This window comes from Homalodisca vitripennis, chromosome 2, assembly GCF_021130785.1.
Source record: "Homalodisca vitripennis isolate AUS2020 chromosome 2, UT_GWSS_2.1, whole genome shotgun sequence".
In the NCBI taxonomy this organism is placed as follows: Eukaryota; Metazoa; Arthropoda; class Insecta; order Hemiptera; family Cicadellidae; genus Homalodisca; species Homalodisca vitripennis.
This window is the reverse complement of record NC_060208.1, coordinates 151,960,692-151,986,963: the sequence shown is the minus strand read 5'-3', so window position 1 is coordinate 151,986,963 and position 26,272 is coordinate 151,960,692. Positions and strand designations below refer to the sequence as shown.

At 33.8% G+C, this 26,272-nt stretch overlaps 2 protein-coding genes across 3 annotated transcripts; both read right to left on the bottom strand.

Moving 5' to 3' along the window:
- Positions 1-1,659: 1,659 nt before the first annotated feature.
- On the bottom strand, positions 1,660-18,326 carry LOC124354914. Of its 2 annotated transcripts, none has more exons than XM_046805719.1 (4): positions 18,187-18,326; positions 15,226-15,361; positions 5,822-5,914; positions 1,660-1,973 (listed from the first exon to the last, which is right to left on the bottom strand). In XM_046805719.1, exons 2-4 carry the CDS (start codon positions 15,286-15,288, stop codon positions 1,692-1,694), a joined length of 438 nt encoding a protein of 145 aa, XP_046661675.1. In that variant the 5' UTR covers positions 15,289-15,361; positions 18,187-18,326; the 3' UTR covers positions 1,660-1,691. The 2 variants fall into 2 exon arrangements, with proteins under 2 accessions (XP_046661675.1, XP_046661674.1); XM_046805718.1 differs by lacking the exon at positions 18,187-18,326 and adding an exon at positions 15,683-15,944.
- On the bottom strand, positions 18,209-24,255 carry LOC124354915. The gene is made up of 3 exons (XM_046805720.1): positions 24,035-24,255; positions 21,636-21,732; positions 18,209-18,552 (listed from the first exon to the last, which is right to left on the bottom strand). Exons 1-3 carry the CDS (start codon positions 24,121-24,123, stop codon positions 18,259-18,261), a joined length of 480 nt encoding a protein of 159 aa, XP_046661676.1. The 5' UTR covers positions 24,124-24,255; the 3' UTR covers positions 18,209-18,258.
- Between the last annotated feature and the right edge of the window lie 2,017 nt (positions 24,256-26,272).

Here is a 26,272-nt window from a genome sequence, read left to right as displayed (position 1 = left end):
CGTTCACAATACCACATTCAGACATACAATCGTTACATTCATCCATACCACTTACTCGCCAATTCTCTCCACTGCCAACGCCAGTGTCAGTCTTCTAGATTGGAGGTCTCCCAACTATAATTCAAAAACTCGTCGACGCTATAGAATGCTTTAGACGCTAAAAAGCGCTTCAGACGAGTTTTTAACGCGAGGGCAGGTGTTCATAAACCACCGTTCTGTGTCGCCCAGTACGGTAGTTGTCTCTGCCTCTCGTTTCATATTCATGCACGTCACGGCCCCTAGTCAGGGCACATTTTGACTTACAGAATAAAACTGCCTCCAAGATATAGAGACATGGCAGGGTCAACAGCTGCAATTTTTTGAAAGCTGGTCTACACGACTCTGAAGTTCATGTTGGCGATTGTTCTAATCGCTTTCTTTTGAAGCCTGAAAACTCTCAAAATTTGATTGTTTGAACAAGCTCCCCACAAAATCACTCCTTAGGAAAGATGTGGGTAAATCAGGCCGTAATACGCCGCCATCAGAACCTGACTTGGGCAGTATTTGGCTAAAGATCTTAAAACATAAACGCCAGATGCTAATTTTGAACAAACTGAATCAATGTGAACATTCCATGTCAAACCTCGATCAAGGTATATACCAAGGAATTTGGAGGAGTAAACTTCTTCTAATGTGGAGTCTCCCAGCATGACGGAAGGCCCACACCAACGTCCATTGGTCGCAGGGCGAAATTCAGAAAATTAGACTTTGTGGAATTTGTTGTGAGGTTGAGGCTATGAAAGTGTTGGACGCAATTGTTAAGGTCAACAAAAGCTTTTTGTTCCAAAACTTCTTTTGATTTATCGTTAAAACAGAGAGTCGTGTCATCAGCATACTGCACGAGATTCCCGTACAGAAGTGATGACTCGATGTCATTGACATAGACCAGAAAAAGGATTGGACTGAGGATGGAGCCTTGGGGAACTCCATATCTCAAATCCAATGAACTTGAAAGGTGATTTGTAATTTGGACAGTCTGTGTTCTATGGCTTAGAAATGATTTAATCCACAGCAGGGGCACACCTCGAATACCATGAGATTCAAGTTTGTCAAGAAGTGTATAACCAATAAACGTAGTTTCTCTGTTGGATGCTTCTTCTGTAGAACACTCCTCCACAAAATTTGTGAATGTCTGGTATCAATGTATCCACTGCTCTGCACTATCACCGTCAGGATACAGATCGAAACGATTTAGTTTTGAAAGATCATCCATTTAGAAAAATGAGCCTAATAAATTTACATGAAGAATGAAACAAGCAGTACTTCTGCAGAAATGATATATTTTATTATACACAGAAGTAAACTATAAGCTTGCAGCTTTAGTATTGGCCATTAATTAAGTGTAAGCAAGAAATCAGGGAACAGCTGATGATAAATGTAGGCTAGTAGAATGAAAATATGAGCAATAATATGCTACATTATCACAGAGTTTACTGTGCTCGAATTACCTCGATTTGTAACCTTCTTTTATGTAAGAACATTACAACACCCACGAAAGAAGAGCTATTATTTACTCAAACTCTCTAGCTACTCTAAGTATTGCGTTGGATTTTTATGTGTCAGAAAAGTGTCAGTTGTAATCTGAGAATTACTAAGTGCAGAAATCAAGCGCTTCAGTAATTAATTGCTGTAGGGAGTAGCTTTATTACACTTCATACTCGAGGCTTCCTGTGCTCTTTGCAAGGAACCCTCCTGGACTTTGCAGGCGGATTCTCACGATACCCTTGTTTGCCCATGCGGATGTACCCATCGTTCTTGTGATGAGGAGTTTGACGGCCTTTTAGCTGTCGTTCAGGGTGAGCCCGGTAGTCATCAGGGGCGCAGCCCCCCTCCTGCACCGCTTCTTGCTGGGGGGCGTTACCGCTGGGGCCACACTTGGGGGCGGGGAACGCCATGCAAGAGGCCTTCCCTTGGCATCCTGTTCTTGGACAATCCTGGAACAACATACAGTGTTGAAGCCTAAGCTAAGAATAATCAAGATAAATAAATTCAATAATTTTATATTACTTGTGGTACATCCATCTTGTTAAAAGTAACTGTGTTTTAAGATTATTTATTTACACGATGACTAGAACAGAGTGAAAGAAGAAACGATTAATCAGCACTCTCTTTAATAACGTATTAAGTAAATTTAATACTGGGCGTCATAAAAGTCCCTTCGTCCCTTATTAATTTTCTTATGAACAGAAATGAAATTATTTATTTTGGGGCATGTTTGTATGACCATCTGAGGAGTTTTTTATGTATTAAAATTTCTGAACCACCCTCAAAAAATGGGGTAGTTTTGGGGATAAGACAAAGTTTTAAATAGGAACCCCTAGTAAGTGAAACATAATGTAAAGGTATTACAAAAAGAAGAAGAATAGCACAAACTAGAGATCTCCAATACCACTCTATCAAATTTGGTGGATAATTATTCTAACAAAGAATTTATATCTGTTATTTTATAACAATAGTTAGTTTTGTAGACACAACACGCCTGAAAGTAGTATAATTCATTCAAATTTGAAAATGAGCCAACGCATACCTGACAGCACAGAAAAAATAAGTGGTCAGTTTCAGGATTAATAGTTATAACATGACCAAAACGTCCATTGCACAAATATAAATTTGATTAATTTAAATACAGTCAATCTTACTGAAAGTGCACAATAAAGATTTTTCTAAATAAAGTGGAGTGCTAATACAAATTACAACTCAAAAGAGAGCGCCTACAGAGTGATACGCAATACCGAAACTGTATCAATATTGCATAAGTAATAATCGTCAATAATCGTCAATTAAATAATGGCAAGGAAATAGTCGATGCTTTTGAGCAGTATTTTAGTTCAGTTTACACGAAATACGCAGTGGAGCCTACAGCTGAGATGGCTTTGACTGGGGCCACCTTGGCAGGCGTGAGTTGCCTATCCCTGGACCGGGTGTTTGAGCGAGATGTCCACCTTGCTATTAAAAATCTCAAGACGAAAACTACTATGGGTCCTGATCTTATTCCACAATATTTTAATTAAAGGTTGCATTGATATATTTACCAAGCCACTTACTCTCTTATTTAATTTAAGTTTAAAAAAACTAGAGTTTTTCCAGAGAAATGGAAATTAACAAAAATAAACACCAATTTTTAAAAGTGGGAAAGAGACACAAATAATTAATCACAGACCTGTTGCTGTGCTTTCTGCCCCAGCCAAAATTTTTGAAATTATTCTCCAAAAGCCGTTAAATAATCATTTTAAAAGTTTTTCTAAATTCTAGCCAACATGGATTCGTCCCTGGTCGGTCGGTTAATACCAATTTGTTATCTTTTACACATTAACGTCTCCTCGGGTTTGGATTTGATGACTCAGACGGATGCTGTCTTCCTTGACCTGGCCAAGGCCTTTGATAGAGTAGATCATTTAATTTTTGTTAAGGAAAATGCACTATTATGGGGTCTCTGATAGTCTAATACGCTTTTTTGTTTCTTACTTAATTAATAGAAATCAATATGTGTTTGTATAAAGGTCATGTATTGTCATCTTTTAAGGTTCAGTCAGGGATACCACAAGGGTCAAATTTAGGCCCATGTTTGTTCACTATTATGATTAATGATTTGTGTAATTGTGTGACTTTTTCCAAACCGTTATTATTTGCTGATGATTTAAAATTACTAAAAATAATATCAAATCAATCTGATGCCAATGAATTGCAAGGGGATTTGGATAATGTTTACCAGTGGGGAGTGGATAATAAAATGGAATTTAATATTTCTAAATGCCATGTTATGACATTCAGTAGGTCAAAAAAATTGTATTAATAAAGATTATTATTTAAATGGGAAATTGATTTCAAGGGTTGATTCAATAAAGGATTTAGGTGTTTACATTGATTGCAATTTGTCTTTTAGCGAACATGTTTTTAGATGTAATTTCTTCTGCAAATCGAATGATGGGGTTTATAATTCGGCAAGGAATAAATTTTACTAATATTAGAACATTGATTGCATTGTATAGGGGCCTTGGTCAGGTCCAGGTTGGAGGCGGCTTGTATTATATGGAATCCCATTCATGTTTATACACAAAGATGCCATAGAAAGGGTTCAAAAAAGATTTTTACGCTACCTCTATTATAAATGTTTTAATATTTATACGTATTTAATTCCTTAATGAAGAGCTGATGAGTCTGTTTGGGTTTGTGAGTCTGAGCCTGAGGAGGGATGTGATGGAGCAGATGTTTTTTGAGGGGCCTGGTTCAGGGACGGGTGGGACAGCGCTGAGGGTCCTGGGGGGTTATAAGTTTTAGGGTCCCCTAGCTTTAACAGTGGAGGCAGGCTACTGTTTGAGCTGCCACACGTGCGGACGGTGGCGCACGCGTCCCTCGCCTCTGCTCCGGATGGTGAGATCACATAATATGATGCTTTCAGGTGGAGGTGATATAGATATATTTTTCGAAACGGATTCTACTTTTTAAAAAACAAGTGTCTAATGCTTCTTAAACTGAGATCTTAATGATTATGTATAACATTGTTTATTTATTAATTTATTTATAAAATTGGTTAAATTTCTAGAATAGATATATTACACAACATATTGTTTTGCTTTTTTTTTTCTGCATGTTGAAATGTACAACTTAAAATATGTTGCTTGTTTGTTGATTATTAACTAAAGTACAATTAATTTATTTGTGAATCCCAAATGCATGTTATACACACATATTGTTGTTGTTTATAATATTGTTATTGTTATTTTTTATTCTGGCCATTTATTTATTGTTGTTATTTACTTATTGTTGTTATTTATTTGTTGTTGTATTTATATATTATTTGAGTGAGTTGTATCTATTTACATAAAGGATATATATGCGTTGTGTATTCCTTAAAATTAAGGTGTAGGTATAATTATTATTAAGTAATAGTTTCAATTATTATTTGCTTTTAAAATTTATTGCTTGTTGCATGTGGTTGGGGACTTTAACCCACAATATATTGTATTGTAATAAGAGAACTGCCCCAATGTAATTGGGTTGTTTACCTGTTTTGGAGCATGTAAAATAAAAGAAATAAATAAATAAATAAGACAAGTTCAGGCGCTCACCCCTCCTTAATTTTCTTTAGTTTTATAGAGTAATTCTGAACTGAAAAAGACATTGAAAATCGTGAACAAATAACATACATATTTAATTTTGTTTGTGTATGTTATGTACTCTGTTAATTATGTTATGTCGAAGAATAAATAATCTATATAATTTTAAAACCATAACTTAATAAGAAAGAACGTTTCTGTAAAAAGTGTTTTAAATATTTAAATATAATTATAATAGGTTTATCCATAGGTCGATATTCGACATACACGGACCAAGCCGGAACGCCAAAGCAAAAGTTAATATATTTTTAAGATAAACTACATTATTTATTCAATTGACCCCTTACATGCTGCAGCCCATCTCTCTTGACACACTGACAGCCACTGTACAGGACACCGCTACGCAGCTCTACGCTGAGAGGCGGCTGCGGGTACGGGATCTGCAACAGGGATCAGACACAGGAGTAGCTTACATGCTGCAGCCCATCTCTCTTGACACACTGACAGCCACTGTACAGGACACCGCTACGCAGCTCTACGCTGAGAGGCGGCTGCGGGTACGGGATCTGCAACAGGGATCAGACACAGGAGTAGCTTACATGCTGCAGCCCATCTCTCTTGACACACTGACAGCCACTGTACAGGACACCGCTACGCAGCTCTACGCTGAGAGGCGGCTGCGGGTACGGGATCTGCAACAGGGATCAGACACAGGAGTAGCTTACATGCTGCAGCCCATCTCTCTTGACACACTGACAGCCACTGTACAGGACACCGCTACGCAGCTCTACGCTGAGAGGCGGCTGCGGGTACGGGATCTGCAACAGGGATCAGACACAGGAGTAGCTAACTCGGGAACGTACGGCAGGTCAGGATACGCTCACGCTCTGACAGTTATGTACCTTCTAAACATTAGTTGTTGATGGTTTCACGAATAACTCGCATTTCATCGCCTCATTCTTAATGAACTTCTTCGGACATTTGCCATTGTTGTGACACGCGCCAGGAATCACAACCACCATGTTGTGTGTCAATTTCACTAACTCTAAAACATGTACTTAATAAAAAACTAAACACAACATTAATTATTAAAACTGAAGTACAAAATACACGTAACAAAAAACGTAGTGTTACTGATTTTTTTGTATCACTGAACGACGGCAATTTTCCAGAAAAGTTTGTTCCCTTCGCAATCCTTCTATCGTCAAAAACAAACATCAAACGCATAAACTATTCAACCGATTTTACTGATATATTACATGGACATTCTTATACTACCTGGGATGAATATAGATAGACCGATTTTTATTTCGAAAAATCTTTTAGGCTATACCCCACTGGTCTCTAAAGCGGTTAACAGTCCCATCTTGATGTTTAAAGTTGCGAAATAATAAATGAAAGAGCCTATAAAATGTTCTGTGTAAACATTGTAATATGACAGCGCGACCATATGTTCAATTAATTAAACCATTATTTCCAAAAATGTTAATAAAAACACTACTTTTTTCCAAATTGTTTATTTTTTGGACGAGGCCTTTCGAAACCAAAGGTTTCATCTTCAGGCAACTCTACAAATAAATATTTACACATTATTTGTTACAATTAATATTAAAATAATGTGTAAATATTTATTTGTGGAGTTGCCTGAAGATGAAACCTTTGGTTTCGAAAGGCCTCGTCCAAAAAATAAACAATTTGGAAAAAAGTAGTGTTTTTATTAACATTTAGTAATATTTAAAGAATTTTCCAATTGCTCCAAGAGTCTACAATCTACATTATTTCCAATTTATTTACATTTTGTATATTAATAGTGAAAACATTAAGTACGTTTCATAGCAACAACACATATTATTTCAACATCATGGCAACAATGCAAACCGATTAAATTTTTCTTGATTCTACTTAATGAACAAAGTGTGAATGTGTACATGCAAGTTATTGAATTTAGTTTCCTTAGGCATTGTGAGACAGCATGTTCACAGTACCTGAAGGAACAAACACGGGAGTGACTGGACATTAGCATGACTCAACAAACCATTCACTCCGTGACTACAATTTGAGGAAACAAGTGAGTCTGTGATTATAGCATGCGGAATCACCAATCAACACGACACACCAAATGCAATGTTTTTGACAGAAAATCGTCCAGGTAACATCGCATCTATTTCTCACTGATGAGGTTTGCGATACTGATTAGGTATATAAATAATGTAATTCCTAGAATGGACCGAACAGATAGTATGACAGCAAACACGGATTGGGAAGCAAGAAATTTACTGTGTCATATCTTTACATATGGATGACAACTGTCACAATGTAAGTATTGAAATGCGTTAGTATTACTGATGTCAATTTTAGTTGTAGACTTTCAAGTCTTCAGGAAATTTCAAATTTAAATTAACACATACAAAATAATAACCAAAAACCAAGAAAACATAAATGTAAACATAGTGCATAACATTTGACAAAGTTCACCTAACTTTAAATTTTCTATCGAAATTTTTGTCGCATTCTTGATTTTAAGTGAGTGGATGGAATAATAATAATAATGATATTTTGACAGTTTTTGAATATAGCAACTCCCAACAATTATTAACAAAATTATCTGAAATTTAGTTCAAATTATGTCTTCAAAATAATTTGATGAGCATGCTCCACGTGCTTCAGTTTTTAACTGTCGCCATTAACATTTGGACATTGTGGTATTGTTGTGTATTCCTTTTAATGTTAAACACTGTTCAATTGTGTCTTGATTGTGATCAAGACAATATCTTGCCAATGGTTTGTCTTTGTCTTGCTGGAAAATGGCATACCTATGCCTTGTCATGCGAATTCTTAAACGATTAGACGTTTAACCAAATACATTGTTTGTAGCAAAACTCCCAGTTCATTTGGTATATTACATTTGTAGAATTGCAGTCAATGTTGCCAATTATAGCATAAGTCATTCCAGTGTTCCTGCTTGTGAATTCTCTTGAAGAATTCATAGTTTTACATGTCCCTCGTCGTGATCTTTTTACACGGATCACATCCATTTCTTCTATAGTTAATAGGTTTTGGAATTTGTGTGTTAACCGGCTCATCTTTTTAAATTTGAAGATTTACTAAAGAGCACTCTTGTTGCTTTTGGAATGAAATATAAAGTGTCAGGAGAACTTTGAAGTAAATTAAGACAATTCTTATAATAGGATTAATGTTTTGTAGACCAAGAAAGAACTGAGTAGTACAAAATTAATGTCTTTATAATAGTCATATGACGTTTTAGGACATTTGGTTTGCACAATTTTTCAGGATCATCCAAATCCTTTAATATTTTATTCAATTTATAAATGTAGTTCAAGAAATCAGATTGGCTGCTGCATCATTTCTTAGCTGTTACTGCCAAACTTTTCTACATTGATTTTTAACATACATTTTGTGGGAACTGGAAAAATGTAGATAGTTCGTAGTTGTTAATCTCCTTTAAGGTATTGGGACACACATAACCGCACCGCGTGCCCGACACGTCACTCGGTCCGGTATGCTGGCCGTCCATACGGTGAAAGAATTGCAGCGCAGTTTTTCAACCTGCAAGATCCACACATGTCCCCGCACCGACCACACCAGACCGTCGTGGCCGCACGTGCCCGCACCGTCACCGATATGTTTAGTTTGAATTTTGACGGGCACGGTGCGGTCTACGCGAGGCATCATATGTTGTTTTACTGTTTTGCGTTCTTCCTTTTTAAAACTATTTAAGTATCTCTACACGTTCTATTTTTAGTGAATTATTTAGTAATAGCCTACTAATTGCTACTTCCTGTGTTCGCGTATAAAATCATATTTATTATTAAAAGTATTACATTTTCTTACTTAGAGTAAACTAGTCCATATTTTCTTATTGTCCATATTTTCTTATTACGACACCAAATTTGAAAACCATGTTGTACGTTAAGTGATTTTAAAAAACTAAATTCGAATTATGAAAAATCTACAAACATTTTTCATTAATTAAAACATAACAAGCATGTAATTATTTGCCGCGAAAATCCTATTTTTCTTTGATGTATTGAAGTTACTTGATAAATTTTATTCCGGTATATTTGTAAGGGGTCATATTTAGAATGTTATCCCTAATGTTCATTTTTATTTTTTTTTATTCTTTTTCACTTCAATAAAGATAAAAATAAAAATACGTTTTATTTACAATAAGATTTTCAAGCAAGAAAAACACCCATGTTAAAAATAAATAATACTAAATAATTTATTTCCCCGTTAAATAACAAACTGACATATTACAAGATAAATATTATTGCCTACATTGCTTATTAATAAATAATACTATGATATAACGTATATTGCAATAGCAGTAAATAACAAATAAAAAAACGTTTTATATACTTACTTTTTATTCAAATTAATGTACTTAGAGTAATAAAATAGAAAAAAGTAGTTACAAATCCTTTTAGATTTTTCTTTCTTTTTTTAAACTAATAACCTAGGCCAATATAATTTACAAAATAAGGAAATTTAGGTACCCATAAGAGGCTGTGTCCTGTGGTGGGGATACTATATACAAAAAGGGTAAAAAATAAAAATAGGCGGAATCGAGCAAGAATGAAATGATAAAAATGAGTTATTGTAGCTTATGATAGTAAATAATGTACTCCTTACGTTTTCAAAGTATTTAAATTATATATAACTAGTGTGTGGTGTGATGTTGCGGGGTGAACTGCGTGATTGAAATTGAACAAAATAGGATTTATGCGATGATTTTACAATTCACATATTAGATGGTAACATTAAATATTATATTATACCATAATTATTTTTTATAATGCTCTAACGTGGTCTATTTAAATATTATTGTAACTTAAGTCAAACAAAACCAACCATACACTAATGTATTAGTCTTAAACAAATACTCAATATCATTTTGACCGATCAACCCATACTACCCTATTTTTTTTTAGAAAATATATTTATGTTTTCTACTAATTTTGACTAATTCTGGCAATAAATTTATTATGTCCCTCGAGCTATAAAAAGAAAAACTTTTGTAAAAATCTGTTTTTTTGTAAGTTCTCCAGTTATAATATTTTACAAATATTGTACTATGTTTTACAAAATTATGTATAAAAGGTCTTGCGACATGGCAAACTCTCTGTCATCACACTATAGGCTCTTTCGGGTTTAACACAAAAAAACACTAAAATATACTGTTCATAGTGTAATGATTGACCGAAATTTAACATTGCAATGAAACACAATAAACAAGAATTATAAGATAAAAATATAACCAAGATATTTCGAACAAATTTTACATACTAAGCTGATAGTACAAAGCTTTACTGTAGCATTACAATGTTTCATTCATCACAGCGATTAATAAAAAATAACAACAATGATATTAACCCCCCAAATTTTCTCAAGCAATACTTAATCTTCCCGAATATTTTTTTTAAGTATCTGTCACTTCGAATTCAAAAGAAACATGCTCTAGTACAAACAGTGAGATTGTTTGCGCTCCGGACCCTTAGCATACGGACATGTGTGGCCTCACGGTATACTGAGCCGAGCCCGCACCGACAATTGGCCGACTCACGTGTCGGGCACGGTGCGGTTATGGTGTCCCCAACCTTCATATGTTGTTTACTGTACTGTTCGTTCTTCTTTTTATAAAACTATTTAAGTAGTCTACACGTTCTATTTTAGTGAATTAATTTATAGTATAGCCTACTAACTCCTACATCCAGTGTTCGAGTACAAATCATATTTATTATTAAAAGTATACATTTTCTTACCTTAAAGTAAATTAAGTCATATTTTCTTATTGTGCATATTTCTTATTGCAACGAATTTGAAAACCATGTTTGTACCTTAAGTGGAGTTTTTAAACAACTAAATTTGCATTAGGAAAAATATATAAACATTTTTTCATTAATTAAAAAATAACAAGCATGTAATTATTTGGCTGCGAAAATCTATTTTTCTATGATGTGTTGAAGTTACTTGATACATTTATTCCGGTATTTTGTAAGGGTCGTATTTAGAATGTTTTTCTATGACATTTCTTTTTATTTTTTTTATTCTTTTCACTTCAATAAAGTAAAAATAAAAAATATTTTATTACAATAAGATTTTCAAGCAAGAAAAACTCATGTTAAAAAATAAATAATAATAATAAATCATTTATTTCCCACATAATAACAAACTGAATATTACAAATAAAATATTATTGCCAGTTGCTTATACTAATAAATAATACTATGACATAACGTATTTACAATAGCAGTAAATAACAAATAAAAAAATGTTTTCTACTTACTTTATTTCAAATTTATGTACTTAGAGTAATAAAATGTAAAAAGTAGATTTTTCTTTATTTTTTTTTTAAACTAATAATTAGGCCAATAGATTTACAAAATAAGGGAAATTTAGGTACCCAACATAAGAGGCTGTGCCTGTGTTTGGGGATTACTATATACAAAAAGGGTAAAAAATAAAAATAGCGGAATCGAGCAAGAATGAAAATATAAAAAATGATGTTATTGTAGCTTATGTAGTAAATTAATGTACTCTTACGTTTCAAAGTTTAAATTTAGTATAACTAAGTGTGCTGTATTACACAAAAAGGATTTATAGCATGATTTACAATTCAAATATTGAGACTTTACACATGTAACATTAAATATATATTATAAAAAATAATTATTTTATAATGCTCTAACGTGTCCTAATTTAAATATTATTAATTAACTTAGCAGACAAGACTAACCATACACCTAATGTATTATCTTAAACAAATACTCAATATCATTTTGACCGATCAAACATACTCTAATTTTGTTAGAAAATATATTTATGTTTCTACAGATTTTTTGACTAATTCTGGCAATAAATTATTTGTCCTCGGAGCTATAAAAGAAAAACATTTTGTAAAATCTGTTTTTTGTAATTACTCCAGTATATATATATTTACAAATATTTACTATGTTTTACAAATTATTAAGTAAAAGCGGCTTGCAACATGGCAAACTCTCTGGCATCACACTATAGCTCTTGACAAAAAAAACCAACCCACTAAATATACTGTTTATAGTGTATTTTGAAGACCGAAATTCATTGCAATGAAAACACAATGAACAAGAATTATAGGGATAAAAAATATAACCAAGATTAATGATATTTACAAATTTTACAAACTAAGCTGATTGTACAAAGCTTATTACTGTAGCATTATAATGTTACATTCACCACAGCGATTAATGAAAATAACAACAACAATGATATTAACAATTTTCTCAAGCAATACTTAATCTTTCGAATATTTTTTTTAAGTAACTGTCACTCTCGAATTCAAAAGAAACATGCTCTAGTACAAACAGGTTGAGATTGTTGCCGCTCGGAACTGCATCACGGACATGTTGTGTGGCCTCACGGGTAACCGAGCCGAGATCCCGCAACCGACAATCGGCCGACTCATCGTGTCCGGGTTGGGTACGGTGCGGTTATGTGTGTCCCCAACCTTTATGTGTAATTTAGGCTGATGAAATTTGGTTCCAACATTTAAATCTATAAATGTAACTTTACATTTTGAAATGTAGACTGTCAAAAGGCCACCATTTCAAAATACAATAATATTTCTGACTTTTATAGTGCTATTTAGAAAACCATTAAATGGCTGGAACTAAAAACACACAAAAACGGGAAAACACCGAAGCTACTAAACAATGGGATTAAATAATGTGGACGTCTATAGTCTATAGTCATCTACCAACACTACAAACTGATACTGACCCAAGTCACAGGTACGAAGCTCATGGCGCACGTAGTATAGTGCCTGACCTACTGACGTGTAGTAGTCTGCCACCCACCCACCCAGTGGGGCGCAGCCACCCCCACCCCCCATCGCGTCGTACAACAGGTGAGACATGGCGTGACCGTGTTCTCACTGCATGCCACCCTTGCTGCAGCCACTTTTTCGTGTGTTTAAAAGAGCCATGATGTAACACTCACCGATTACAACACTTTAAATGTCTCTCAGTCACTTTCGTTACTACCCAGGACTGAGTTGTATATATTAACCAAATACGTATTGGTCAGAATTATAACCCATCGAGTAATTGTATTTGAGATATGAGGGCAGATTTTGTTTACATTTCCATTCATAATGTGAAACCATCATGTTTACTTTTGCTGGTTTTATGTTATAAAAATGTAACCAACGTAGGCGCATGTTCTCTATATCGTGCTACCTTTAATTAATTGTATTAATCTATTATTAAGGTTTTTTTGTATTAATCTTCATTTAGTTTGTTTATAAATATGCTCAGATATTGCAGTTTATTTCATTAAATATTTTGGCTTTGCATATTCATTCGCTCAGTTGTATTTAGTAGCATATGAGATCTTCTGAACTAATGCTAGTTTATAAAGAAGCAGTCCATGTTTATAAATAATGTTTTTATATATAGGGCGCAACGTTTAAAACTTCATCGAAAGCGTCATTTTCGCCAAAAACTAAAGGGGAAATGTACCTTTAAAAAATGACTGACTGATGCATGGAATGGATGTTTTATAATAATATATGTAATGACCTTAAAACTTTTACGTAATGGTGAAAGAGTCACGGAGCGCATAGATACGTATTCACACATGCATGCATAACAAGATTACTACTTTATGTTCTCACAGCTTTGTGTCCCAAGCTTTGTGTCCCAAACTGATATTGTGTCCCAAAAATGAACTGCAAATACTAAATAGTAAGTAATAATAATAATAATTTATCAATCAATCGTTTTTATATATCTAGCAATAAAAACCAATTATCATTAATTGAAGATTCCATAACGCATTCCGTAACGTCAAAGAGAAATTTAGAAATTTTTATATAAAATTTAGCACACAAAAAATAACCAATAAAAGAGTAACAAACTCCAAAAGGAGAGATAGAAGAAAACCTCTCACCTTAGAGAGAGAGAGAGAGAGAGAGAATATAAAACTGTATTATTTTCATTTCTTCCTATTGGTATAAAAATTACTTGACGAAATAAAATATCAATCCTGTATAATTACATTGTAATGCACGTACAATGTATGACATTCATGTTTACTCAAATACTTATGTTATATTTCTTCAATTATTTGTAATCCAACCCAAATGGAATGCTAAACGGTTTACTTGGAACATTGGGTTACTTTTTGTTACCGTATTTATTAATAAAATCAGTGTTTTAAAACTTAGTATCTCGATTTTAAAACGATCACTAATCTAAAACTATCAAATCGTGTCTACATGGATACAGTAGCCTTCTTGCGTATAAAAGATTTAATTTTTTTACATAAATAACCATACATAAATGATAAGCTGTAACTTATTCCACTCATGATCTATGGTTTTCGTGATAAAAAATTACACTCAGTCCAACGTTAAACAAAGAAAGACCGTATGTTCACAATTAACGTATTTCTTTATTGATACTTTTTTTATCCGAAAGCCACTCTGTCCCGACCTACTATTTGTTAGCTATATAAGTAGGTAAATACGTACGTATTATAAATAGAAAATGTTAACGAACGCTTACTTGATTACGTAATATCTCGAGGGATGATTCTATTCTTTCGCCAGAGGGGCGAGGTGTCGGCCGTACGAGCTTCGGTGGCCCCGCACTTCTAATAACATATCTATGATAACCTAAAGTAAACTTACATATATCGCGTAAAACAAGTAGTAGATAGGGACAGAGTGGCCTTCGGATAATACCAAAATACCTCATTATTTAATATGTCCTTATCGTTTTTTAATATACTGTATCCTTTTGAGAATAATCATATACCAAAAACATAAAAGTATAATGTGGTGAGTTACAATAGCATCTCTCTGTTCCAATCCATCTGATGACAAATCCCCAGCAAAATTCTTGGAACTTACCATCAGATTTGGTAGGATCAACTAGGATTGAATTCTTTACTTATCAGATGTTAACATCATTATCACAATGGAGAAATATCATTCTAGTAAATTTTAGGACCTCTACATTATTAACACTTGCTGTAAATGAATTTTCAGCTATCAATGTTAAGTCAGTAATACAAAAAATCAAAGCAACTTATGATAAATTTGGTAAGGAAAGAAGTGATATCATACCAATGAGTTATTTTTTGGCGGTTCTGGTTGTGGTTCCCGTGATTGGTCTAAATATCCTTTCATTATCCTGCGATTATCTTCTACACCTTCTTTTACGTCAACGCCATACTCCCTCCTTTTGAATTCATGCACCCTTCTATATCAACATGGCATCATAAAAACACTTGGAACAGATACCATAAATACAAGTATATTTGTATATACTTACATACACATATAATTATATAAGTGGACAGAAAAATCCACTTTAAGGACAATCTGATACGAGTTAAAAATTAGATGTAGTTATAACTATTGTAACGCACAAACTATACAACCCCAAAGTACTATGATTTGAGAGACTATGGAAACGTCAATATCATTTGCATTTCGTCATTCTAAAACTGTCGAATACCATTAGTTGAAAAGGCAAACTTAAACTGATTTGAACCAAAGTTATGTTTTTAAACTAACTTACACTTTGTTCTTGTTACCGCCAGATACACCCTGAGGCAGGCCTGTGTCATCTACCAGACGGCCGACGCAGTAACACTGTATATCGCACATCCGGGCCTACAGCTTATACTTAGTTATCAGTAAAAAACTAAATTTATATAGTTTTTGTGGGAAATATAAGTGTGTGTGTGTGTGTGTGTGTGTGTGTGTGTGTGTGTGTGTTCGTGTTTGAATTCAATCATGTTTGTTTTACTCTTTAAAACATGTTTATCTCATTTTGACAAAATGGAAGTGTATCTGTTAAATACCACATGATTTAGATTTTTATTTTCAACAAATCATCTGGTCCATCGGTACCATAGAGAGAAAAATATCGAATTTGAATTGGTGAAAGCCATTGTATGTATAAAGATAGTGCAGCTTAAAATTGAAAAATATATTGATGTTACAGACATCATCGTCATTCCTGGATACAAGTGTAATGGCGGTAAATACTCTACAAGAAAATACTCCAGACTTTGTTAGTTCTTAAGTTTACCAGATCGGTATTATGACTGACTAGTTTAAAATTTTGGTTTTTATACAATAAAAATAAATAAATACAAATAAAGTTTATTAAATAACGTTTTAAAGTAATTTTCAATAAGCAGCATAGTGTTATTGTCTTACCAATATAATCCGTCTCAATTTCAATTTAAAAACACTTCATGTAGAGCTATTTCAGGATTTAAATTTTGTCTTTTTTTACATATATTTTTTACATACTTGTTTCTTTAGGTAAGTTTGTTTAATCCATTAATTCTCAATAATGTATTCAAAACATTAGTCTATTCAATATAATTTCAGTTTGTAAATGTTTGCATTTTTATTCCAAAGACGTCTCACTTGGTTTACATCGCGATTTTGCAGGAGGCCTAGGAATTGCCATTTACGGGAAGTGAAGATTCTCAACACAAGAGAATTCTGCCAACTGATTCTAGCTTAATGGGGAGCCTAGGTTTGATGTCCCTCAAAGATAACTGAAGTATCATCTGTATAAGAAATATTGTTTGATGAGATAAGGAAAGTGCAGATTATTGATGCAGATAATGTAACAGTGTATGACCTTCCGTTAGAATTCATTTACATAACGGCGTGCGTAGTGTAATGGGCTGTCACCTGTTCGCGCGTTAAAAAAATAGTATTGTGTAATACTCACAAAATAATGAAAAATTCTCAGAGTAATGTTTCTATCTCAGAGGCGATTTTATCAATCGTAAAGCATCAATGACCAAACGCGCGGGTCTTGCCTGAGCATCTAAAATTGTCTATATCGTAATGTTTTCTGTTAACGAACCGCCGAATGATACACAGTAATAACTGTAAACAATATTGGTAAACTCTTTCTAGTAATTTAAATGGTTTTGCTTTGCTGATCTTAGTTCCTTTATAATTAAGTTATTTGTTCTGTATGATCAAAGCATGTTACATCGCCGCTACCATTTGGACATTTCTAACTACTGACTGCTACTGATTTGAATATTGTTTTTAATAATTGAAGGGACCGACGTACTTTGTTTAAACGAAAACTCGAATATTGCTGAAAAATAATATGCAACATCGTCTTTTCAAGGCGAAAACGAAACCTATATGATGTGTATAAAAACCTTTTTCTACGCTGTGTTTTATCATGTGGTCACTATTTATTTATGCCAATTAAATATAAACACAATTTGTTGGCTTATAAACGATTCGATTACCACGGACATTTAGTTAATCAAGATTCTTGTGTGTTAAAAATTACTCGTATGATCATCGACCGTTAAGATAAAAAAATACTCTTCTTGTTTTTCTAGACTAATCTAAGATTATGACTGTGACAATTCTATTCGTTTATTACGTATATTATGTACTCTTAATAAACGTACACGATTATTCTGTAAAATTAGAAATTATCAGAGATCTTATCGTAGAACTTTTTCTTATTCACCGAATCGAGTGATAAAATAACTGAATAAATTCCAGACTTTTGATTTCATTTATAACTACGAGCTTTAAAAATTATTATTACATAAAATTCACTGTTGACTCTTAAAACGCCCTGTGGGTTTATAAAACTGAGCTATTCACTATTCACCCCCTCCAACAATTGATAAAATCATGACACAGTATCAAAGCCGCCCCTGGTAGTCGATTGGTCACCAACCACACTTATCACCCTAATGATCCGCTTCAGGGATGTGCTAAACGGCTACGGGCTAGAATTTCAAATCAGTCATCCAAAAAATGTAAGAATAAGAAATGCATGCCAGACTCCCATACTAGATTTGTATTAAAAGTTACCAATGTAAACTGATATACGAATTCTTAACGAAGCCCTCTAGACAAAAGAGAACACTTTACAGTTTAAAATTATTATACACTAGTAGTTCAAGCAGTATGACAAAATATCGATATTTTTCAAGCCTTTCTTGTCATTACTTTTGGAGGATTGATTTGATTAAACACCCGTTATATCACAATCCTCCTTAATTTTTATATATTTACCAAAGTAAAAACACGAAAACAATAGTTTTATCCACCACGATGAGGTTTAATGAGCGTATGACAACAAAACATTCACGCGGCTCCAGCGAAGAAGCAGCCTCTCCGAGCCATTTCTTCTGGAGTAGAAGGGAACTGGCTACATTGAGAAGCGGAGTGACCTTTCTGTCCTTGATTAGCTGTGTAGTCCGGCCAGCAACCGTTATTGTGGTCTTCTTCATGCCAGGGTAAGTGTCCCATCGCGTCATGCCTCTGGTTATGTTCTTGGGCACCACCTTGCTCGTAACCGCGACCCTTCAGAGACATCTTGGGCGGTTTCACCTTCAGCGACTCCTTGCAGCATCCTGGAGGGCAGCAGCATTCCGATCCCTGTGATAAACATAGAAAAGCTAAATTCTTGGATACAACCACAACCTTACACATAACCACCACCCTTCAGAGACATCTTGAACGGCTTCACCTTCAGCGACCCCTCGCAGTATCCTGGAGGGCAGCAGCATTCCGATCCCTGTGATAAACATAGAAAAGGCTAAATTCTTGGATACAACCACAACCTTGCACATAACCGCCACCCTTCGGAGATATCTTGAACGGCTTCACCTTCAGCGACTCCTTGCAGCATCCTGGAGGGCAGCAGCATTCCGATCCCTGTGATAAACATAGAAAAGCTAAATTCTTGGATACAACCACAACCTTACACATAACCACCACTCTTCAGAGACATCTTGGGCGGTTTCACCTTCAGCGACTCCTTGCAGCATCATGGAGGGCAGCAGCATTCCGATCCCTGTGATAAACATAGAAAAGCTAAATTTCTTGGATACAACCACAACCTTGCACATAACCACCACTCTTCAGAGATATCTTGAACGGCTTCACCTTCAGCGACTCCTTGCAGCATCCTGGAGGTCAGCAGCATTCCGATCCCTGTGATAAACATAGAAAGGCTAAATTCTTGGATACAACCACAACCTTGCACATAACCGCCACCCTTCGGAGATATCTTGAACGGCTTCACCTTCAGCGACCCCTCGCAGTATCCTGGAGGTCAGCAGTATTCCGACCCCTGAGACAAACATAGAAGAGCTAAATTCTTGGATACAACCGCATCCTTGTTCATAACTGCGGGCCCTTCAGAGACATCTTGAACGGCTTCACCTTCAGCGACTACTTGCAGTATCTTGAAGGACAGCAGCATTTTGATCCCTGAAAAAACCAAGAAGAGCTAAATCTTTGGTTATTAACGTATCGTCAGCCTCGATGGCTGATTTTGAATGAACTAGATATTTATAAATCCCGACATTTATTGGCAACTTACGCTCAACGACTTGTATTGACATACAGAAGAGCCAGTGAAATTCCGATTTTTTGTGGAAGCTAAATTATTACTAGGTCACCTTAGGAATATCTCAACAAACCTCTTGATCAGTTTTCATCGTGCCTAGAATATCTTGGACTTGGTAATGTTTATACCTTTCAATGACATTAAAGCGCCGTATCTAGTGAATGCTCTCAGAATCCTAGAGGCAAAGCAGCATTCCTACATTATAACAAATGCAAAATAATCAAGTTCTTGGTTACTCAGATAGTTTTTTTCTTGTTTTTGATTATAGACAATTTTAAAAGGTAACCGTGTTTCGGACATTTTCTATCCTCACGCTAAGTTGCGAGGATTGGGATACAGCCTTTTCTTTATGAGTAAAAAAGGTTACCTTATGTTAAGCTTTCCACTAAAACTGTTATATTTTGGAGTAGTTTGTCTAAAATTACAGTTAAGGTGAAGGTCCAGGATTGCCTCCCTGTCCGTTGCACAGATCTCCGAAAACCATTGTGAGTTTTACTGCATTCTTTTAAGATATTATATATGACGAAAAACGTTCATTTATAAATAATAAGAAATTTTTTTAGAATGATTTTTTAAGAGTATCAATTTAGGAAAAAAGTAAATGCGTTTATAAAAACACTAAACAGATCAGAGCTTGTTGACTAGAACACACTATTCAACGTACACAATAATATTTTATTATACACAACAGAAAATTCTTGATTGGTAAAAATATGTTGTAATGTACAGAAATAAAGTTACAAAAGTAACAAAAGATTATATCATTTCAATAAGGCTTGCAAGTACTTATAAGAGATCCGATGCCTTTTCTCCCTTTCACCAAATTTTATTTAAATCACTCTTGTACTATAACAATATTAGTGTTTTACTGAGTATACTCGTATGTTTACAAAACATAGTGAAATGTTACATACCCTTAATATAGTTAATTTGAATTGTAGCATATTTTGATCATTTTAAATTGTAATTTATTTATTAACAGGGATATTTATGTAAAATACAGGTATGAAAATAACTAAAATCAAGCACGCAATTTTAAAACTAAAGACAGGACAAGTGAAGTTATTTTATTGAGATCAACTGGGCTGACTATATTGTTAAAGGGCGAGCCCTACTTTTACTTGAGGCAGATTGCATCACTGTAGTATCATAACTCAGAAGGGTGTCTTCAGTTATCTGGGGTTGACACGAACCTTGTCCTCGCTGATATACAGTTATCATACTACGAGTACTATCTCCCTCACCTCGCTGCAGGTGACCTCTGCATCGTGTAAATGTGCCGAGTCAGTGACGTAGTTAAAAGCAAAGTAAATATTCTCCTCTATTTATGAATCATTGACAAACAGCCAGGTATAAATATTTTAACGCGGCTAAATTCTTTCCCGGGTGTAATAAATGTGTTTGTCATTTCTTCGTTTGCAAAATATATGTTATGGTAGAAATTCATTATTTGTTAGAATATGTTAAAACATTATTACAGAATTCAACAGGCTTCAATTGATTACACAACGTTTTTAAAATGCATAGAGATGGGCATTTCTTTGAAGATTTGGATTCACCTAAATTCCTGATATCATTTTAGAAATGTTTCAATTGCAACCACTTAAAATTCGAATATGTAACGTATGTTCATACAAGTATATATGAATTTTGTTCCTCTCATCCACAAGTTAAGTTTCTCACGTCTTACCTAAAACTGTTTAGGTAACTGTGATTGAAAATACAGTAGAAAAGCGGACAAAGTTCAAACGAAAATCTCTTGTTCAGCACTAAGTGGTCACATTGTGCGCACATTGTCGCATAGACTAAACGCTTAGTTTCAAATTTATTTCTTGATATTTTATATGTATAGTAACAAATAATATATATATATATATCAAAATATTATATGAACTTTAAACTCAAGACTACAATGTACAGTATGAGCTTTAAGCTATGCAAAAAACCACTTCCTGAAAAAATTGAGTCTACTATTTAAAAGTTTGTTTATTATTTAAACTTTATTCTCTATTGTATTCAATTAAAATATGTTAGTAGAAGATCTGAAGGTCTACGTTTTAAAAATTATTGGATTTACGAAATCACTTAATCATATTACATAACTTACCTTTTCCTGATATTTATCTTTCAACATTTGTTGCTCTTTGACGCCCCCTGAGCGTCCATATTGTCTCTTACTGGACATGTCACATTCTGAGTTCAATCTGGAAACAATTCACATTAATAATAATATAAGTTCTGCAAAGCTTATTGATGGTTGATACAGATTACAGTTTGAAGTTTAATAAAGCAGTCTATGTAATATAATAATGTTGTATGTAATGGTAATTATGTAGTCTGATAATGCGGTTTCTAACCTCACCAAACATGTTTTGGTTAAATAATTTAAAATACTACATGAAATAATGTCTTATTACTCTTGAAGCATTTAAATTATTATATTTTAAGATGCCTGATGCAACGTAGGTCTTCATTGCCAATAATATTGAATACCAGGTTTGCATTTATTTCTCAACTGTATATTTTCTTTAAGAGTTTACGATTTTCTAATAATTTCCTTTTTCGTACAGAATACCATTCACGAAACGTACGAAAATGAGATGGACAGAAAGTTTTGGAGATAAGAATGGACAAAAGGTGATCATTAACAACCGATCTATCGTTTGGACCATTAAGGACAACTTTAAATAATTGTCTTATTCTTTTCCAACATTATTGCTACTTAATTCCAGTAATTATCACTTCATTTAATGTTAATTTCAATTAATTATTAATTACACCATCAAAATACTTTATAATTCTCTGTGCTGTGAACAGTTATAAATATATGGATTGTAACAAAACTCTCTACACAAGATAATATTTTCCCATGAACCAAGAGGAGATAAAAACTAAACACACAACCAATGGTCTGTCTCTTTTCGTTCAACATCTTCTATCGGTCTGTGTTTTTTAATTTGTTTTTGTTTTTTTTAGAAACCAGTAAAAACAACATAATAAAAACTTAATAATGCTGCAAAGTTTTTTTTTTGGAGTCTCAAATCAATAGAAACATTAATATACCATTGTTGTATCAAGTTTCAGAATAGCGGTCGTTTGAATAAAAGTTGCTAAATTTAATTACAAACATTTTGACGCCTGAGTCATAAAAATCAGTCAGTAAATAATGTACTCGTAAATATAGGATTTTAACTATTGTAATGCACTAAAAACATGAAAGTTTTGCCATGCATTACTAATTATTAAATATAGCTTATATCTACATTATTTACTGACCGATTTCTAGTATCTAGTTGGCAAATGTTTCTAATTAGATGTGGTAGTTGTTATTACTCCTTACGAAGTTTAATAATCTTATAATTTTAAAGAATGAAGTTTTAAACATTTTAACCGGTCGCCATACGTAAATGTGTTGTCATAATATAGTATCAATTTTTTTCTTGATTTAAGACTGTAGTAAACTAACTTTTCCATTTTTGAGATTTTTATCTTTACTGCTTTGTGAAATAAAAACAAACACTATAAAACACGTACAGACAAACAGCAGTAAACGAAAAGAGATAGACCATTGTTTGCATTTAGGTTTCAGGTCCGCCTGGTCCACGGAGTAATATCATAAGGTTTGTGTGCAGTTCTGTTAAACCCTCTATAATAGAAGTTCATTTTCCCAACTAAATTATGAAAAATGTTCTATCCAAAAGTCGTATACTTAGAATGTTACTTCAGTTAAAATGTTGTTATTAGGAATGTTATTGGCTTTCTTGAACACGTTAAGGTAGTAAGATTGTATTGTGTTGTGAGATTCATATTTCCTTCTTTATCTGGGCTAATGTTAATACCAAATTCTGTGGTGCCGATTTTTTAATTATTGTTATGACAATGCCTAGTTTTATTTTAATCTTCTCTTTTAAATAAATAATTTATAACAGTTATAAATTTTAGAATAGTAATATATATATTTATAAAATTCTTTTCATTTGTAATGTTATGCACTTTTGTTTAGTGTGTCACTCGCACACTGAATAACACTGTAATGATGTCGAGGTAATAAACACATCGTTAACGTATGAAATGTGTCCATCAATACGTAATATATTAAACTGTAAACATTTACGCACCCTAATAAAAAAGTAAACACTAGTCTTAAAAGTTAGTTTCGCTTAAAAGTTAGTTTCGCTTACCCAAATGTATTAAAATAATGCGCAAAATAAAATTGTAGACAAGAGTAACTATTTTATCATTTCCTGTATGTAATGTTAACTATTGATTAGATTGCGCTGCTGTTTTTTGGTCCTGTATGGAACCAAACTAATTTCATTTACATTTTTAACAAAGCCCAATAAAAATTGATCGAAATTAAAGTTTGATATGGAGCCACAAAATCAACTAACTATTAATCTATGAACAATACAAAGTATTGGGCTAAATGGATGCACTGGAAACTTCTTTAGTTTAGCGTTTTTACGATGAGCTAAAATATATTTTAAGGTTAGTTTGTATACTTACGATTTTTCAAGGTCTTTGATTACGTCGTACAGCTTACATTTGAACTCCATGCGTCTACATTTTTTATCCTCAGAAGCGGCTCGTTTCATCGTGGTTTATATATTGACAGAACTTTATGTAATTTTTAACTTTTAATTTTTATCTTGTTTCTTGAATACAACTTGAAACTTGAAGAACTTAGGTCAAACCATGTTTAAATGTTATTTAGACATTGTTATAGAAATATCATGTGTTAAATAAGAATCATCAGTAGTGACTAGATAACATGTAGCCCTACATACAACCATCATGCAACAAAAATTTAATTTTATGGGATAAAAACTGGCGTAGAATGTTATACAAGAAAATTGTTTGAAATTGGGAGGGTTGATTAAATGCGAATATTGAGATTATCTTTTTTTTACAAATTGAAGTAGTAGTATCAGATATTAACTCTTTATTTGAATAATTAAAAGTTGTGCGGTTTAACATCTTTATCCTATGTGGCCCTCCATATTCTTTTCAGGTTTATAGTTATATTTTGCTATTATATAGTTAATGAAGTATACTTCCTTACGCCCAATAAATTAAACTATTTTAATTAATAATGTAGCTGTGTGTATGTGTGTGTGTGTGTGTGTGTGTGTGTGTGTGTGTGTGTGTGTGTGTGTGTGTGTGTGTGTGTGTGTGTGTGTGTGTGTGTGTGTGTGTGTGTGTGTGTGTGTGTGTGTGTGTGTGTGTGTGTGTGTGTGTGTGTGTGTGTGTGTTTGAAGTTTGAAGTTTGGTTACTGATGTTTTATAGAAATTATAATACATAGAAACTGATCTTGCAATTCTTGAGTTATTTTATACTCCATAATTGATTCATTTGACTCGTATGTTTCGGTACAAGTCTTTCAACATTTAAAATTATTTTTATGTATCAATAGTTAAATAAAATGTTTCTTTGTTAACCGGAGTAAATAATCAAAGTGCGTATGTTGAGTAAACCTTCACTTCACCTTCCGCTCAGTGCTTAGTCTGAAGTCTGACTTAGCCACTTTACTCCTGGAATCTGGAGTGCGATTCCAAAAAAGTCTACGACGAAGATGTTCAAAGCGGATTCTAGAAGACGATAGTGATTAAAATCAAGAACGTAACTAGGAAATAATAAATTGTGGAGGAGGGTCCAGATAACTGATATTTCCCCGTAGTGGACAGAGAGTAAGGCCCCATTTTGTTCCTTAAATGGTTCTTGTGCCTTTTCTTTGTTGAGAACGATCTTTCAGCAGAGCATGTCAGTAAAACTAACTTATTTAAATAATAATAATTGTTTACAAAAAAGTAATGTTTAAAAAAATTGGAAATGGGGGGTCCGGACCCCATGGACCCCCTCGCAGGCTATGTCCTTCAAATATTGGTGATGTGGGAGGTAATGCGTTGGTCTCTTTATTGCATTTTCTGACGCTGATGTAACTACTTCTGACGTGTCTGGCGGTTGGTTATGAGTGTGTCAAATAAAATACATTGCAAATTTAGTATGTTAACCATTTTGCCATGCTCCCATTTCGCTCCTCATCAAAATCAGCGTGGGTGATGATCAACACCTCTCCTGTGGTTAATTTCTCCACTGATTTCACGAAAACTAGGTTGTGTTTTTATAAGTGCAAATTGACTTTCACCCCCCCCCCCCCGGACTACGAAACATATGTCAAATGTTAATGCAAAGACCCTCGAGAACAGTCTACCTTGCCACATAACCTGACTATCAGCCTGGTAGGTGAGGTGTTGGAGGGAAGTGTTTGGTATCGTGACAAATAGTAGCCGGGAAGCTCGCATGCCTGTCCGTCAGCTGGGGCAGAGCTGACTACCAGAGCAGACTACTGACAAACAATAAACTCTTTATATAGCCCTGGAATGAACACGCTACTGTATAGTGCCCTTGAGACGACCTTCTGTCTGAGTTACGTAGTCAATATGTCTCTGGGAAAATGTAGCATTTTTTAACTGTACTGGGAGTAAATTCGAGTTTTTAGCCGTTTTCTTAATCGTCATTATTTTACGGCAGACAGGATACGCTAGGAGATGTACAAATAAATTATTGTTAGTCTATAACGAACGTACCATATTTTATAACATCTCATTTCATTGTAAATCAATCTTTTTTAAATTTAATAACATTTCATTTTCCTTACAATATTTTTGAATTCTGAAATCCATTATTATATGAAAATTTTTCGATTAATACGTTTGTCCAGTTATATTACCAGACCTTAGGCA

What these genes read in the sequence shown, in the direction of transcription:
- LOC124354914 (XM_046805718.1), bottom strand. Translation starts at nt 15,771, where the DNA reads ATGTGCGATATACAGTGTTACTGCGTCGGCCGTCTGGTAGATGACACA. An exon ending in GGCGGTAACAAGAACAAAGT is followed by an intron (nt 15,362 to 15,682) that starts GTAAGTTAGTTT and finishes ATGTTGATATAG; the next exon opens with AAGGGTGCATGAATTCAAAA. An exon ending in CGCCAAAAAATAACTCATTG is followed by an intron (nt 5,915 to 15,225) that starts GTATGATATCAC and finishes TCCCTGTTGCAG; the next exon opens with ATCCCGTACCCGCAGCCGCC.
- LOC124354915 (XM_046805720.1), bottom strand. Translation starts at nt 24,123, where the DNA reads ATGAAACGAGCCGCTTCTGAGGATAAAAAATGTAGACGCATGGAGTTC. An exon ending in ATCAAAGACCTTGAAAAATC is followed by an intron (nt 21,733 to 24,034) that starts GTAAGTATACAA and finishes AATTGTTTCCAG; the next exon opens with ATTGAACTCAGAATGTGACA. An exon ending in AAGATAAATATCAGGAAAAG is followed by an intron (nt 18,553 to 21,635) that starts GTAAGTTATGTA and finishes TGTTTATCACAG; the next exon opens with GGATCGGAATGCTGCTGCCC.